General features: G+C 35.7%; 1 protein-coding gene across 8 annotated transcripts in view; it reads right to left on the bottom strand.

Annotated features, from left to right (window-relative positions):
- The window catches only part of GNB1 (G protein subunit beta 1), a 46,360-nt gene that overhangs the window by 8,822 nt on the left and 19,750 nt on the right, over nt 1-17,788 (bottom strand). For 5 of the 8 annotated variants that reach the window (XM_075172276.1, XM_075172282.1, XM_075172281.1 and 2 more), the window contains exons 2-8: nt 17,423-17,485; nt 15,928-15,979; nt 8,540-8,647; nt 7,850-7,888; nt 5,978-6,084; nt 4,108-4,171; nt 1,764-1,926 (exon numbers count right to left, since the gene is read on the bottom strand). In XM_075172276.1, coding sequence (XP_075028377.1) covers nt 1,764-1,926; nt 4,108-4,171; nt 5,978-6,084; nt 7,850-7,888; nt 8,540-8,596 — 430 coding nt within the window. In that variant the 5' untranslated portion in view covers nt 8,597-8,647; nt 15,928-15,979; nt 17,423-17,485. The remainder of the gene's footprint in view (nt 1-1,763; nt 1,927-4,107; nt 4,172-5,977; nt 6,085-7,849; nt 7,889-8,539; nt 8,648-15,927; nt 15,980-17,422; nt 17,486-17,788) is intronic. The other 3 variants (XM_075172279.1, XM_075172283.1, XM_075172280.1) reach the window with 1 other exon arrangement.

Raw genomic sequence — 17,788 nt, 5'->3', positions numbered from 1 at the left:
TAAAAATCCATGTTTTCCCAGCTATACATTTTATAACCATAAAGACCATTAAGCAGCTATAATATCATAGAAATAATGCTCTTTTTATTGCTAAAATATTTTTCAGTATTTTGATACACACACAGCCACATACTGAAAACGAAAGCTCCCTGTGTCCAAACATCATTCCAATTTTCCTTGTGTCCTGAAGGGCGGGAGGGAGGCCCCTCCCTAGAGAAGAGTACCTTCTTAGAATTCACTTTACTGGTCACATTACAACCACTATCTGAAGGTCAAATCAACACTGCATTCTCACACCCTTAACTACACCCAGAGGGTACACAATTCCTCTAAATCACATAAATCATGCTTTGTAAGAAAAACAGCGGAAAGAAAAATTAAATACCACTAAGTGTACTTTAATTCACATTTAACTTTTTCTGTATAAAAATTCATTAATATATAACTATTTATTTCTGAGTAACCTTATTTTCCTTCCATGAACAGCCTTTATACCATTTTCTTTACTCTGTATAGTTAGAGGCTTGATCAGGCAGAAAACCAGCAGGACACAGAGCCCACCTGACATTTTCTCTAAAGAACTGTTAGAGGTTTTCTCTGGAGCCAAGCTGACAGCCTCTAGAGCAATCTACCTTTGTTTTGCTGTGTTTTGGATTACACTCTTTGTGGAAACCAAGAGACCATAAAGATGACGTGCAGCTTCAGAGCTGCAGCTTTAGGAGAAATGCCTAATTACAGTCCATTCCCTTTCTCAGATTGTTGGAGGTATTACTGATTCCTCAAGAATGCAGAAAACCTCTGATGTGTGTGACAGGCTTGGCACTACACTAGTACTTTACAAGATACCAGAGTGCCTACTAAATAGCCAGTGTTTTAATTTTCAATGGAGTTCAAGAAACCACCCACTCAGCTTTCCTCTAAAAAATTTCCAATCCCATTCACAAAAAAATAAAAATAAATCTGCCCATTACCAGACAATATACAGAAGCAGTTCAGATTTTGTAGGTTACTCCTGCTTATAAAAGATGCTCATTTCTGTTAACTGTACATTCTTTAGGAAGCAAGAATATCTTCAGCTACTGAATTTGCTTTTAAAGGTACCTTGTGACACTGAGTCTCTTGGTTTATTCAGAAAGAAAAATTTTCCAACTCATCCCCCACACTTAACACACTAGCTTTTAAGCACCATGAGGGACTTTCTTGCTTCAAAAACTTTAACACCTGTGTTTCTACAATCCTTCTTACCTAACTAGACGAATTTTGCTTCATCTGTCACTCAGAGAACTTTGCAGCTACAGTTTACATCCTAATTCACCAGGCAAAGCCTACAAGTCTAGCTGTCTCTTCACATCAATCACAAGACAGTCCACCTTGGAAACAGAAACTGAAGGCAAAAATTAAGCTACTGTATTTTGGGGAGAAGGGAGAGAAGGAGAAACAGAAGAGGAAGCAACGTGAACTCAAACATCTGCAACTAAAGAATAGCTCTATCAGAAGGCAGCTGTCTTGCTTATGAAAAGTAAAAACACATTCTCATTACACTTCTTTTGTTCAAAAGGTATCATCCTTAAAAAAAGTTTTTAAAAAGGAGGGAGAAAAAGCCATTTAAAAACAGGTAGTATGCAGCTAAGGTCCCCCCCAACAAATAAAGGTGCACAATGAAGTATATCTTTTTAATTAGGAAATTATATTTAAATTTTTTTTTTTTTTTAAATCATCACCATGTGCTTAGGTAACTTAGATCATTCTGAACAGGCACTCACCTGTGTGACCAGCTAGTTCACGGCTGACACGTACATTCCCTTCACGAGTTTTCAAGTTATAAATGGAACAGATGTTATCAAGACCACCACAAGCCACATAATTTCCAGAAGGAGCATATGCACAAGTCATGACCCAAGATGAACGCAGGGGAATAGCATGCACCTGAAATCGATACATTAATGTATTTCATCTACAAAACAACTGATTCAATAATTTACCATCAGGAGGTTTTTCACCTGTCTCTTAAACAATACATCATCTTTTTGTCAAAAGGACGAGAAGAAAACAGTGGGGAAAAAAAAAGTCATCTTTGGTTGTTTGAGTATCAAACTATTTTGAGGGTAACTTTCATATATAGCTCATCAGACCAAGTAATGACGTAATTAAAACCTCAGATTTGCTTTTCCTGAATTCAGTTTAATCAGCAATTTTGGTAAAAAGTAAATTATTTCATTTCAGTGCTCTGATTACTATTATAGGTTCAGGAAAATATTGACTTCCAAGTACAGTCAGCAACACTGCCGATTCCAGGCTTAGATGCTATGCTCTGAATGAGCAAGTAAAAAAATCGCTACTTTCACTGCCATTTAAATCCTTCTTTGGAAACCCACTGCAAGCAATCAAGCTTCATATTTAAATAACTACCCCATGTTTCCTTGTCATTCTGTGCTCAAAGAAGTTTATTTTTAAAATTATTGAAGCTAAACCTGTTCTGTCTTGTTAACTTGTTGCATTCATCCCTCAAATTTGTTCATAACATCTTTAAGAAAGGGATCATATCCTTATATATATTGTGAGATTTCATGCAATATTAACAATCTTCCTGCATTTCTTAAGAAAACAGTGAAGATTACTGTCTGTTCCTCTGCTGCTACAGTAATCAGTGATCCTGCAGCAACCAGCAGTTAAAAAACAATAGCCTGCGCTAAAAACACAACCAGCTCATTTTGAGAAGTCTTCTACCAAGGAATTAATCGCAATATTCACCTTGAGGCATTTTACTTTATCATTAGGAAAATATCATATTTATGACAATTGTGTTACTTCCAATGTGTGCTGCAACTGCCAAAAGAACATCTGCAGACTATCATTCAAGTATTTTTGCATTTCCTGCTTCTGGGTGCTACCTAGTCAAATTTAATACTGTTTCAACACCAGTATTTTTGGTGGGTTTTTGTTTTGTTTTGTTTTTTCTTCCTTCCTTCTTTCAGGGGTAGGGTAGGGGGTTTTTTGTTTGATTTTAACTCAATTGCTATTTTACTGAATCGATACTTCCAAGAGGTATGGGGGGAGGTGTTTTTTTTTTTTCAGCTGAAGAGTTCTATTTCTGATTCTACTAAAAATTTTACCAGTCTAGTAACAACCTCTGATTCCATTCCCCCCAGATAAGAAAGCTGCTCTCTGCCCCTTAATGATGCCATGGATTAATTAGCATTCATGTAAGAATTGAAGATACTAATATGGAAATCATCGTATACCATCTTATCTTTCAGCTGTTACAGTAATTTAGATCACATTTACCTGCAGGCTGGGGTGAAAGGAGGAGGATGAAGGCAAAAACGAGAGGGTTTATTTTTATTTTGCAAGCAGTATTATTACTCTACTAAAGTTGTGGATTCATTAGTTTCACAACAGGGATTCAACAATAATCCCAGCTTTAGGAGTTGCTGCTGCAGTTTGTTTCTGCCTCTGTGTCCTCTGTAGCCATTTGCTCAAGTGCATTGGTAAAATTGTTTTTAAGGCTATGATCAGCTAAGCCAGGAAAATTTATTTGAAATAAAGTCAGTTCCATGCTCCTGTGCACAAGAGACTTAAGAAGTTCTGTCAACCTAACTCAAAGAGGCAACATGTGAATTGTTGCTAACCCTGATAACAGTAACCATAACCAGTAAATACCCATCACTGTCATATGAAAGTAAAAGTAATCCTGAACTGCATCATGTGATTACAGCCAGAAAGTGATGACCCTTTATATATGTCAGGTCTTTCAATACTTAACTGCAGACAACAAATTACTATGGCTATGCTTAAGTCTCTGACTGTTCTGGAGCAACATGCCGACTACTTCTTGCTCTCTGTTGATCAGTGTCTCTGCGGTATCAAAACAAACCAAAACATTCTCTAGAATTAAGTATTTCATTGTTTTCCATTTGTGGTGCACGTTTCCATACACAATGCTCTTAAGGCACTGCTATATTCTTTAAATGCAAGCGTTATTGTTTTGAAGAATTCAAAATTTAGTCTTAGGACTATGAAAGCAATACAGCCAAAATCATGATAGGTAACATTGCCTTCCTTTGTATTTAGAACTGAATTACATAGCAACATATCAGTTAGTCTTACCTTGTTTGTAGTATAGCTGTCCCAAATTATAAGTTTGCCATCCTGGGAGGCACTAACTAGAAGCCTAGAGAGGAAACAGGAGGTAAACACAATCATTGCGGGAAGACAAGAAGCAACAGCTTTGTGATGGCATTTGTCTCCACTGTCAAGGCCAAGGTACTTGAAACAATTTAAGTACAGTGCAGCATTACCCAATTCAGTTATTAGCACTATAAAAATAATTGTGCAAGTACTCAATTTCAATGCTAAATATTACGGAAATGTGTGATGAACACCTACATGTTCTGACTTCAGAAAAAACTGTAGCCATGTAACTAACATCTCAATCTTGAAAACTGAGGGAGAAAACTTACATGGAATCAGTGCTTCTGTGTTCTACACACAGGCTTCAGATTCATTGAGTTTGGGAATCTACACTATCAACATGTTTTCCTTTTTCCTATTTTTAAAACAAGAATTTAAGTTCTAAGATGTCAAAAAACCCTGAATGGATGTCAGCACTGAAATACAATGGAAATGAAAATGAAATGCAGCAAAGATATCACTAATGGAAGGGGTAGCGTTAGGAAGATTTTTACTCTAAATCAACACCACCTCAATCCCCATCCAGCAATCACGTTTGAAACATGATGTACCTAATCCATTGTTCAGAGCTCTCTTACCTGCTTTTAATGTGTTTAAAGATAGATCAGGTCTACTGACATGAAAAATCTGTATAGTCTCCACATTTTCTAAGTCATTTGGGATAAAATACTCCAACATGGTATTCAAATTTCTTCTGTGCATCTTCTTCTGACCATTTCCAAGTTGAACAATACAATGCAATCATCGAAGTACTCCAGTCTCTTTGCATTAATTTTTTTTGCTCTAAGTTGTATTTTAGAGCTATCTTGAAACACTTTTGCCAAACAAGAAATTGAAACCCCATCTTTTAAATAAGCTATATGCCAATGAGATGCCTGAAGCAATGAATTCAACATATCTGAGAAATTAGCTTCTTTCACAGGCACAGAAAACTAAGGTGCGAAACACTATAGTTTAACTCAAAGTAACAATTGTGTTTATTATGATTTTTAAGTACTAGGCAATTCAGAAACTAAAAGTATAACACATCATGAATTATTTTTCATCTTTATGATGCATACTGTCTTCTTTGTTAAGCACTTGGCTATTTTGCTTTAGTGTATTTGCTGTATGCACACACACAAGAGTTCGTGCAGTTCTTTCACAAGGCACAGCTTCTTTACACAAATTTGGTAAGAAGGTAACTTTAACAACATCAAGCTTTCTTTGAAAAATCTCTACTGAGTAGAAAGAGGCTAGCTGTAACTTACAAACTCCTTAGTTGTAACTTAAAAATTCCTAAGGGGAGTTTTTTTTTTAATCTGTTCCTGCAAGGAAGCAGCAACATATTCTTTCAACTGAAGTTTGCAAATTTGCTGCCATTAGTGTGCCTTAAGATTCTTGTAAAGGAAAGAGAATGAAAGTAGCTGATAGTAGCATAATTTCGTTTCTTTATAACTAAACATCAGTAGTTAACAGGAAACATTTAAGGAAAAAAGACAACTGATGATGAAATCTACGCTATCTCCACAGTTCCTCAGAATTCATGTGGTACCACAACTACATTTTTCAGGCAAGTAGATGAAGACTGGTATTTTGGCACTAAATTTAGATTTGGATGACAAAAATATAGACATTAGAAGGAAAAAATTGATATTAAGTGTTTCTGAATTCTCTTGGTTGTCCGAGTTCTCTTGGAATTAGAGGTTCCTAGTGGTAGGAACAGGAAAATAAGAGAGTCCTGTACACTCAACTTTCCAAAGAACAGTGAAGCCAAGTGATCCAATTTTGTATTACTAGCACCCACCTGGAATCAGTCCCCCAGTGCATTGCATAAATTTTAGCCAAATGTCCCCGGAGTGTTCTTCTAGTGCGCATTTGAATTCTCCCCACTGGGTCAATATTGGCTGTGATCTGAAATGGGAATGGTCATAGACTGAATTTTTCACTTCATAGTTCCAAAAGTAACACGTCATACACAATTACATTGAAATGAGCATTCCAATGCAGACCAAATAAAGTCCCACATTTTGAATATTGACTGAGTTTTTAAAAATTGCCTAATCAAAAGTTACATCATTTTACGTAGTATGTCTTTATCCAATGAAGAAAGCAGCCTCTCTGTTGCATTTATAGACTCTCAGAAATTACTTTGTTTAGGTCATATCTTCTTAGACTTCTAGGATTTCAGGCCTTTGATCTGGGTTTTCTACTCGTGTATAGATAAATGTGGTAGACTAAGTTTTTTTTCCCCCAGAAGGGTGGGTGTGGGGAGGTATATTAGGCTTTAAATATGTCTCCACTTTTAAAGTATGAACGAATAACTCACTTTCAGATCCAAATGGCCTTCCCTTCCAAGTATAGGATAATTAAATTCATAGTATTCCTGATTTATTTAACTTCTTGAAGATAAAATTAGTCTTTGGAATAAGTGAATAGCTCAGTGATGAAGTAATCAGTTTAGCTGTCCTTACACTGTTAAGTTTAATATAAGTAAGTCCTCCAGTCTGGAGAGAAGTACCAGTTTAAAAAAAAAAAAACAAAACAGCACAATGCATTTCCAGTACTGTAAGTAGTACACATCACAACAAATCCAAGAGTTTGTGAGTTTATTTTTTGGATAATATCTGCATACTTCTCATGCTTCCATGTTACAAAATTCTTTAGCAAGTGCATTTGAGCAAAGATCTCTGCTTCTTTTCAAAGGCTATCAACACAGCTTAGGACTCAGATGAACAGATAAGAATGTTTCCCTGACATTCAACTCCTTTCATGGTGGACATCGCTCGTATTAACTAATACTGAAGCTTCCCCCCGCCCCCACTTTCACCCTGGAAAATACTCAACATTGTGCCTCACATAAAATGAGATCACAAGATATGTACACTCAAATAAAGGTTGGTATTACATTTTTTACTTGATATTTTAGGAACATTTTAGATTAATAAACTGACATCAATCACTTCTGTACCAACTATCTTAAATCAGACACACAGGATTAATAGTCAACATTCAAGTAAATGGACTGAAGTAGGCGACAAGAGTAAACCGATTCATGATATATCTAGGAAAAAAAAAGTAAAGGCTTGCCACCTCTTCCAATGCCATAATAATCTGTTTCAGTCTAAATTCCTACCAGATTTCTAGAAAAAAACCCACCATATCTCCATGAGATGTACTACAGACTACAGATTACCCTTTCCCCAAGTTAATGTTGACTGAAGCCAAGCCAAATAAGATCAAAATGTGACAGTACAGCAAGATGCAAAGGTATTAGCTCAGGATCAGAAGCAGTTCAGATGCAAGTGCAGCACCATGTAGAAATTAGTAAGTAGGTTAACCTCAGCAAGTCTTACGGTTCAGATTATCACGGTAATGCAACTGTACTACTACCATACCCGCAGCAGAACACTGGGGCTCCCCTGCATTATTTTCCATTAAGCAGTAGAGATGTGCCCTGAGTCACTTCTTAAAGAAACTACTGCTCAAGGCTACCGGTCTCAGAAACTGGACAAACATAAACAACATACTTATTTCTTGAAGGAACCACCTAAAGGCAAAATTTAAAAATTGATAGAGGAGGAAAAAAGATTCACTTGTACTTACCTTCTTACACCATATTTTCTTTTTGTAAAGGAGACAAATTTTCATAATTCATGTTAAACTCTTAAATGCTTACCTGAGCCAGGGTGGCATCCGCACATGCTTTCCTAGCATCCTGCAACAGAAGAAAGTTAGAGAAATCAGAAGAAGTTCTGTACATCTCTTTATAGTCTATCTCTGTTTTGTCAAGTTGATCAAGCACCCTCAAAACAAGGTTCAGAAAGCATTTCTGCTTGTCATCCAGAGAGGACCCATCCTAACTGCAGCATGAACATAATATGCTGTCTGCTGTCAAAACACATTGAGCATATTGAGCATTTAACTTTGAAATTTTCTTCTTCTTTTGAGAGAAAGGTAATATGATTTTCACCATGAAGACATTTTAAGCAGGAGGTTGCTTAACATTGGTTAAGCCTCCAGGCCTGCCTCTTTTTTGCATTTTTTTTCATTAGTGTTTTTCTGATTCAGCTTTGTAGAAACTCAAAAAACTTCGGTAAACTTTCATTTTGATCTAATCCATTTTGTACATTATTTGTGTACTATTATTTTCTAAGCAATATTAAAGACCAAAAAGTAATTTCCTGAAGCAGTTACATGTGCTTGCATTTTCTAAATATCCATGACATTAACTTTGACATTGTGAAAACACCTAACTTAATGCATCATTTCTGTCCATCTCTATTCTCCTCAAGACATGCAAATGACCATTCATCTGTACTGTGATGTTACTGTTACTGGCTTCAAGATCCACCGATACAATACATACTCTGATTTGGTTTTTCAGTTGCTCGGCCTCCTGGCGTAACTGGTCAAGCTCACTCATTTTCCTGTGCTAAAGGTGTGCTTCACTGCCACCTCCGAAACAACCAGAAATCTGTAAGACAGGTGATAATAATGAGAATTAGTAGAAGTCATAGCTTGAAATTACTAGAGTAGACAAGTCCTTTCAACCACCTCAAACAGCACTTGAAAAAAAGACAGATTGGTTTGTAAGTACTGGAATACAGGTGAAAATATTCCTCTGAAATCTCTTCAGAATAAGGTGTTACCACACATGAATGTGCTTAGCTTTCTTCCAGCCACAGCAAATAAAATATAATTTGGACTTATTCCTTTCCTCCAGGCCTGCCTCTTTTTTGCATTTTTTTTCATTAGTGTTTTTCTGATTCAGCTTTGTAGAAACTCAAATTTCCCAAGAGTGAACCAGCAGATAACACTAACGTTAGACATAACAGAACTTCTCTGTAGGTCTTAACAATAGAGTAAGGAATCCTCCTATCAAAGAATAAGCACCTTAAGTACTTACAGACTGACACAAGCACTTGCAAAATGTTGTAAAAAGACCTATTATGAACACTGTCCATAACACAGCAGTTATGAGAAATGTTGTTCTGATACCTGGATAAAAGGAGATCACTCACAAATGTTGTTCAGGATTTTACTTGTTAATTGCTAAATGTCTCCCTGAGATTTCCAGAACAGATTCTAACATTAACATGTTGTCAGAATAAAACTAGTATTTTTTGAATGTTAGGTTGAGGGGAGGAGTTTGAGAAACCGCTGCCAACAGATATTTTCCCCCTCTAAGACTATTTTCCTAGCATCAATAAGCACCAAATTACTAACATATATCCCTCTGTCTGCTGTACTCTGTAGCCAGCAAGATAGAAGCTCAATAAAACATAACTATCACTGAACACGCTCAACTATTGCCTATAGAGTTCCTCAACTATTGGACTGTTTCCCAGTATAAAAAGCATATAGATATTTTCTATTAAGCATACAACTTATCTTTAAAAGTCACTGTTCCAGAAAGATATTGTTGGCATTTTCACTAGCATTCCATACCTAAAACTCAGCTGTTCTTAAACTTTTTGTTTTAAAACCTCTGCAGCTTGATACCAATATAAGATGCTGCAGAAACATGCTGATGAAGTTTATGTTTTACTGCAGAACAAGATAAACCATTTTCAAATGCTACCTAGAGCACCTGGAGTTTATAAATAAACACTTGTAGAGTGTTTTTAGAACATTTTATTAGCCAGAATTGACCCTTTACTATTAAATGAAGCAAATGCTTTGCTAGCAGCTTTACATATTATTCTGTTAAGATTTAATCAGCTTATTTATCTTTGCAAGCATGCGGGTTTTGTTTTTTTCCTAAAGCCCTTCCCAAGGAGAAAGATGAGGATAACTTCCAAATTTTTATCCAGACACCGTAACAGAGAACATATTGTGAAGGTAAATTAAAGCAGCAGAGCAAACATCAGTGTCGAAAAAAAAGAAGTTTCAAAAGAGTTATTAAGACTTTAACATTCCCTAAATATTGCTATCCCACATAACCAGACTTATGTCAGAGCTCTCTTCATAGTAGCTAGTATTCCAAACTGAGGACCTCAAGGAACAAATGTCAGATCTTTTCATATAATCATTTACAAATTTATATTCTTCTCTGAAACCCAAAATATTTTAGAAAAGGAATTTGAGTTAGCTTCTGTCTCAAAACCTTCATTCATACAATTTCAAAGCCCTTTCATTTTATTGTGAAACTAGGTCTCTTCTTTCTCTCTTCTGGTTCCAGGGTCATCTTTAAGCCCCTCTAAGTTTGCTTGTTCAGCTTAGTCCAAAATCCAGTTAAGACAAAACCCATCAAGAGTGTTTTATGATTCTATAACCACCTTCTTTTCTTTTGAATGCTCTTTTGTTTCTCAAGATGTTTTGTTCATTTTACATTTAACACAAAAAGCTCTGTGGTTGGGTCTCTCTACAGTTTTTAGCATGCAGTCATCACTGTCTACAGCTCCTGTGTAGTTCACACACATTGTGAAATAGTATGCACTACACTTGTCATAAAGGAATTAAGAAACTCTAGAGACTGTTCTTAAGAATAAACTGCAAATTTTCAGATCTTTTAGCTTTTTGATATCCAGTCCTGTTTCTGCCATTTGCTAATTTAATACATAAGCCCATTTCCCACTAAGCAAATACCAACCTCTCCAGGCAGAGTACAAAGAATTTAGGGATGGTATCATTGCTATTTCAGAGAAAGAAATTACAATCCAAAACTTAAGTGTTCTGCTCAAGGTCACAGCAAGATAAAGATTTAGGATATCAGAATTCCAGCTGCAGAGTTACAGGTAACTACATTGAAGATTTACATGCAGCTTTATTTAAAAATATAATAGGATGAATAGTCTAATGTCAGTCAAAGCAGATACATTCTCCTGTAACATATAGCTTAAAATAGTGCCAATTTATTTCTGCCAGAATTTGTGCACTATGTAATAGAATTCTCTTGCATTTAAATGAAATAAAACTTCTCTGTATGGAATAGGAAGAGGCCTAAGGAGATAAACACCAATCCTAGGAAAAAAGTCATATTGAGAAAGTTCACTTCACAGAAACTGAGCCCTGTAGTTTCTTTCTGGATTATTTGCATACACTGAGTTTAAAACAAATCATACAATCTTATTTCATGTTTGTGCCTTATTGCTTAATACAGCATACACTGAAGGGTACTACTGCAAATGAAAAAGCCAGATGAAGCAGCCCAATAGTGTCAGGTTTCTTCTGCAGTAACACAGAAGCAGTAACATTGATACAGCCATATAAGAAGCTGAAGGGACATAAGTCACATTCCCCAGCTGATGGGATATCATAGCTTAACTAGCACGTACACGTCTGTCTTCACACAAATAAAACCTCCATTACAGTTTGAAAGGCCTAGCACAGTAACTATACATATACTTTTGTTACAGAAGAAACTCTCACATCAAATTCAATGTGATGAATTGAATCTGCCTCAGCAGATTCTCTGCCTCAGCACTTTGCCTCCATTCTCTTCCAAGACTCACTTTACGCAGGGGCAGAACAACCCAAACTCCTTCACAATCTGTAAGAATTAACTAAACACACTACAGAACATGACCTTGAGAGTCAATTCATAAATGCACTTTATCACACAACTAGCAAGACATGCGTATACATAACCTGCCCTACCTACTGTGCAGCTAAGCTCCTAAAATGCTTTATTTGTGAACTCCACATCAAGACAATCACTAATGTTTTAAGGGGAGCTTCCTTCTAATGAACAACTTCAAAATGATTTACCAACACTACAGCAATCTTTACACTTACATGCAAGATACCATCTCCATTATCACAGGCAGCAAGGAGTTCAAGGAACTTAACAACCACTATTGTTAAAGCAGCTTCTATGGATCTTGACCTTCAGTCACCTGCTAGGTAGGACTCATGTTTCAATATTCGCTGCATGACAATTAGTAGCTGAATGCATACAACCCTTGATGTCTTTCCCATCTGTAATATATTCATATGACAAGTTCATATCTTGAAGTTAGATACACTTTTAGAGTTACAAGTTAGCCCTAGTATGCCTTCCAAGCAATTTTAAACTCTGAACTGCATTTCTGACAGCATCCATAGGAATTGTTTAACCAGATTTGCACATTCCCTTTGTAGTCTTTGTTGTTTCAACATCAACCGGAAGTTCCAATTCCTGCCAACATGACTGAACTCACACTCAGGAAACGAAAGTCTTAATGAAGCCAAGGGCATTAAAATATAGGAGTTCTCTGAAGCAGACTGTAAAATTTATGGGACACCAGTCAAACAACTTGGCTATTCCTCTATTTCTTTTACACTAAGTCTTAGGCAATTAAATTTATGGCAGAAATGAGAGATCCATGGGGAAAAGAAGGGTTCCATCCTCTTGCGTACTTTTCAGCTATACTGTAAATCAGCAGAGCTTACTAGTATCTAGCATTTAAAAAAAAAAACCACAACCTTTAAAAGAGCAAGAACAACAGGTAAGGTCAGGAAAATGTACGGGAAAACAAATATTTTTATCTATTCTCACTCTTGATACATGGGAAATTCTTATACAGATTTATTTGTATTACAGACACAGAAGTAACAAGCAGAGACTGTTCAACATATGATCTATGCTTATCACAAACTAGCACAATTGAATATCATGAAATAATATATTTCTGTTTCTCAGCATGTTTTAAAGGCATTTAACCCCATTTTAAAAGAAGGTTTCTAGGAGAAACTGTAAGGTTGATATGGATGATGCTTCTATTTCTGGGGTTTTGAAAGAAGTCATTAAATTTCTAAATCAAACAAACCTCATGCAAAAAGTCACTACTCAAGTTACACACTCCTTTTTTCCAAATTATCACCATAGCTGTGAAGAAATAGGTAGCAAACTCATGCTTACCTCACTTTCTTTTGAGTATGTTACTGTGTTCCTGAAGGCAGGCTTCTCAGGAATAACACATTCACTTTGCTGAACTCACTCAAGACCTTTCCAGAGGCTGAAGTGCTTAAGTGTCTCTGCTCTAAGCCTAATTCCCCCTAATCTTGTTGATAAGTATACCTTGTAGATAATTCTCTTCTTGCTAGGGACATCAATATGCATACTTGCAAGGTAGTTTACTATTCTTCACTACTCCAAATGACCCAAGTCTCTAATCTCTTCTTACAAGTTACCCATAGAAAAGTCACTTTGTTCCTCTGTTTCCTACATAAGAAAATCAAATATTGATTTCATCCAATTTGTTACTTTACATATATGATAAAACTTCACAATTCAACTATGTCAAAAGGATTTATCATGTCACTCATCTCAAAGTAACAACTTCTGGGTTTGTTTTTCTCTAAGCTACATGAGCTACATTCCAATGTAAGAGGAAAGTTATATATGTCGAGGCAGTCAATTATACGTTGAACGACTCTGCACAGAATCTTTGAACTGAATAGAAAGCCTTATGAAATCTAGAAAACTTCCACATACTTCCTGCAAATGGAGATATACTTAGGATCCCAGTATAATAATTCTAATCTAAAGGTAAAGCTCACTACTCAGAAAACTGTGACAGAAGAATTCAAAGGCTAAGCAAGAAATCAAATTCACTCATTGTTAGAACTTTAATGTCCTTTCCAGAGCTCAAGCTGTTTATCCAATTAAGTCCAGTTACTGAAACCAAGGTATCATCAATATCATCACATTTGTGTATAGACTGATGCTTGCCTACATTATAAGAGAAATAGGAAGAGTTGAATACAACTCATCCAAACATATATTCTTGGGTTAAATATGATTCCTCTCTAAAACTACCTGGTAACAGCAATGAGGCAATGCTTACTAAACACTTTGTTATTTCATTTTCTCACACTATTCCTATAAAAAAGAATAAAAAAAAGGATGGAGTCTTCCATCCTTTCCTAAATAGCCTGTCCTGTGAATAACCTCTACAGATTAAAATAAGAGAACACAGATTTTAAATCACAGCTGTCATTAAGTCAAGTATTTAGAACTTCTATCCCTTGATGGTCAAACTTTTTTTGCTACAGGGTATTTTTACTACACATTACTACTAGCAACAAGTAAAGTAACATCATCAAACCACTGTTGATGCAAAGTCTGGTAACACAGAGGGTTTAAATTTATATTGTTAGAGTATTACCAAGTACAGTAATTTCATAAGAAGGTTAGCCAAATCACCTTTCTCCCAAATGAATAGGCTGTCTGCTGTTTGTTCCCTCAACATCTTTCCTGCTAATATGCATCACTCCAGTGCATATGAAACAGCCAGAAGAAAAACAAAACACATCATTTGCAAAAAACACAGCCAAAACTTTACAGCCTTAAATAATGAGTTCATGTTATGCCTACCAGACAGTCTTCATAGCAGGTCATCTGATTAAATGAAGCTGTGCTAATCTATTAGATACCATAAATCCTATTAGCAACATGCACAACAGCTTGTACATTTTCACAATGACAAAGGAATTATACACAATCCACTGTTAGTTCCAATGTTTTGACATCATATTGGCTTTGAAAAGCTGAGACTTTTTTTTGTTATTTCATTGGAAGTATATATTGATTCCTATTTGACTTTTATTCAATAGAAAACACAGTAAGATCAGAATTGCTTGTGGAACAAATTTGAGGTGTTCTCTCTCCTATTTATGTGATTCAAAATAGAAGACACAAAAATTCAAGGGTGCCTTCTGATCCTGAAGTACACACATCTCCAGATATGGTGATCACGATAAAAGAGGTGTAGATAATTTTAGAAGTTAGAAATCATAGAAAAGGTATACAAGAAGACAACATAAGAAACGTACAGAATCACACAAGCTTCTGTGATACAAACTTTATTTGAAGGGAAAAAAAACCCTGTACAACATGCACTGAATAGCTCAAAGACATTGGCTTAATACCCAGCACTGGTTAAAACAAAAGATTATATAGAAAACAGCACAGAAAATACTGAAAATATCATAATACCACTGAGTAAAAGCAATGATTTGTCTACGCTGGGAACACCGTGTTCAGTTTCAGTTTATGCTCCTCCAAAAGAAAACACTGGAGGTGTCTAAGGTTGACCAAGGTAACTAATTAGAGAACACCTCAGAAGATAGGTTTAGAGAAAGAGATGGGGCTTGCTTGCTCCTTGCTTTTTGAAAAAACAGGTAAATATCTAGTAATTGGAAGTAACACATTTAACTGAGGAAATACCTTCTACCCAACACATGGCTCTCTAGTAATGTTCCTCACAGACTAAGGGGCTTCACAAGAGGCACAAACATTTGAAGTTATAGTCTTGAAGGTAATGAAGGTTTCACTGTTCCAAGAATTTTAGTAATAATTACGATTACACAGAATATAAACTCTGAAACTTTTAGGTTCTGTTTAAATAATACTGACACATTGAAAAGAGTATTCTGACAAGAGCCACTTTGCTCAAAAGAAATTTGGCCTTCCTTTGTCAAACATGGCGGATAAGTAATTTTTCATTCATGAGAGAATAACTATTCTCATCATTTTATTTATTACAGTTCCCTGCCCCACTGAGATGAAACAGTTTCATCTATGGTCTCCCTCTGCTTTGCCAGTTCCATTTTTGAAAGAAGGCAGGCACTAACATCTATTATTTAGCAGGTTTCCTGGCCATTTTAAAATCCTTCCTGTTGACATAAGAATACACATGCTAAAGTAGAAAACAGGTACTTTAGGCTTGCACAGATTAACAGCTAAAAACCTGAAGTTAGCCACTTTTTAAAAACAGTATGATTTTCTCAAGCAGTAGAAAAAAGAAATTACCTTATTTCTCTACTTACGTTTTCTCTCACTACAGTAGAAAGCCAACTTCTGCTGTCAAACATGTAAATTCTGGAAAAAAAAAAAAACCAAAACCAGAATTAGTACAATTATCAAGAAATAACACCAATCTCTTAACAAATCTAGTAGAAATTAAAATACTATCAAAGCACAGACTATTTTTTGTTAGCTAACTTAAACAGCCGGCTTGTCTTCATGAAGGAAATGGGCATTACTTTAATAATACTAACATAACCAAAAGACTGGCTCATGTCAAGAAGGTTTTACCATTCTTTTTCCAAGAAAACTCTTGCAATCCTCAGATCATTAATTCTCCTCCCCTAGTGATACAGAAGTCCATACTATTAGAGAGTTTAGGATTGTAACAAAACATTGTCTCACTCATACAAGACTGTAATTTTCACTGCAAAGTGCCCCCCAATCTGCATTTTCAAAGCATTGAAATTATTTCTGCTCAATATTGTTCCTGAGATATGCTTGCTTTCTAAGCACAGTTAAATATCAAGATATCTATCTTATCAAAAGAAGTTACATAAACCTCCTACTAATGAGCTCAAGTGAGAGCACAACACTCTTCTAGAAGAGTTATGACTTCTAATCACTGAAGATATTAAAAAGTAAAAGAGTAAAAATTAACACATTAAGTAACTGACACACTTGCAGTCTGAAAGACTGTAATGATGTAACATTCAAATTGGCTTTGTAGCCAGGTGAAAAAATTTCTTGTAAGAAATTTCAGAATAATTTTTTCCTCCGGCAGCACAAAATAATAATTATAGTTCATCCCAAGATTTGAAACATTGACAACTGCTTATACATTCAAAACATCTGCGATCTGTCTCTATTGCACAGCAAGACAAGGGCTATGGGTGATGTCAATGGACACCTGAGTGTACATCTTCAAAGCCGCTGCATCAGGACAATGGAAGATTATTCTAGGCACAAAGCAAGAATGTACTGAAGCAAAATAATCTTAAATCAGAAAGCCAGTCTACAACTTCATATACTTTAAACTGAAATGCTTACATGTAATGCATCTTTCTGATTTTACAGTTCACTATTAGCTGGAAAATTTACAAACCACTTCAGTGTCTGGTATGGAGGTTAAGCTACTTAGGATATGGGTCATCCTCATCCAAGCTCATTTATAGATGAACAGTTTAATACTGTGATTATGAAACCATCACAGTGTAAGCAGTTTTCTTTGTTACTGCCAGAACAACACACTTTTAGACGTAAAACAGTAACTCACACTTAGAGGCCAAACTCCATCCCCCCTGAAGACACAAACACATGACATGACCATTTTAAGTTCTGAAAAAAGATCAACTATATTCAACTTTCAGAAGTCTTGACAGAAAAATTTGCCCACACTGAAGAGATAATGAAATCTAATGAAATTCTGAAAGAATTACCTGAAATGTAAACAAGTAAAATTATGCTGGAACACTAACAGCACACAGAATACACAATAGCAAAGGCCAAAACACACACCATTATTGTCCTGTGCTGCACCCTCATTAATGCAGGAGAGGTGTTGCAGATTTCATATGCCTTCTGGAAAAAAGAAAAACAAAAACAAAACAAAAGAGCTACTTTAACCAGCCTGCAAGAAGAGTAAGGAAGCATAACAGCAAACTTTTCCACAAAGTTTAGTTTATTTTTCAAACCAGGTTAAGTTTTCAGTTAGGTATGCTGAAAGCATCCTGTGATGCCTCAGAATGCAATCCTGGCAACTCAGATATTTTCAATTCTACATTAAAGATGGAGGTCATTTAAGAACAAAAGTAGACAAGCTACTTAAGAAAAAAAATCTGCATTGCCACAAGCTTCCATTTTTAGCTAAAATGTAGCCTGGTA

Source organism: Calonectris borealis, chromosome 23 (genome assembly GCF_964195595.1).
Source record: "Calonectris borealis chromosome 23, bCalBor7.hap1.2, whole genome shotgun sequence".
NCBI classification, from domain to species: Eukaryota; Metazoa; Chordata; class Aves; order Procellariiformes; family Procellariidae; genus Calonectris; species Calonectris borealis.
The sequence above is the reverse complement of the archived record's forward strand: the minus strand, read 5'-3'. Positions and strand labels throughout refer to the sequence as shown.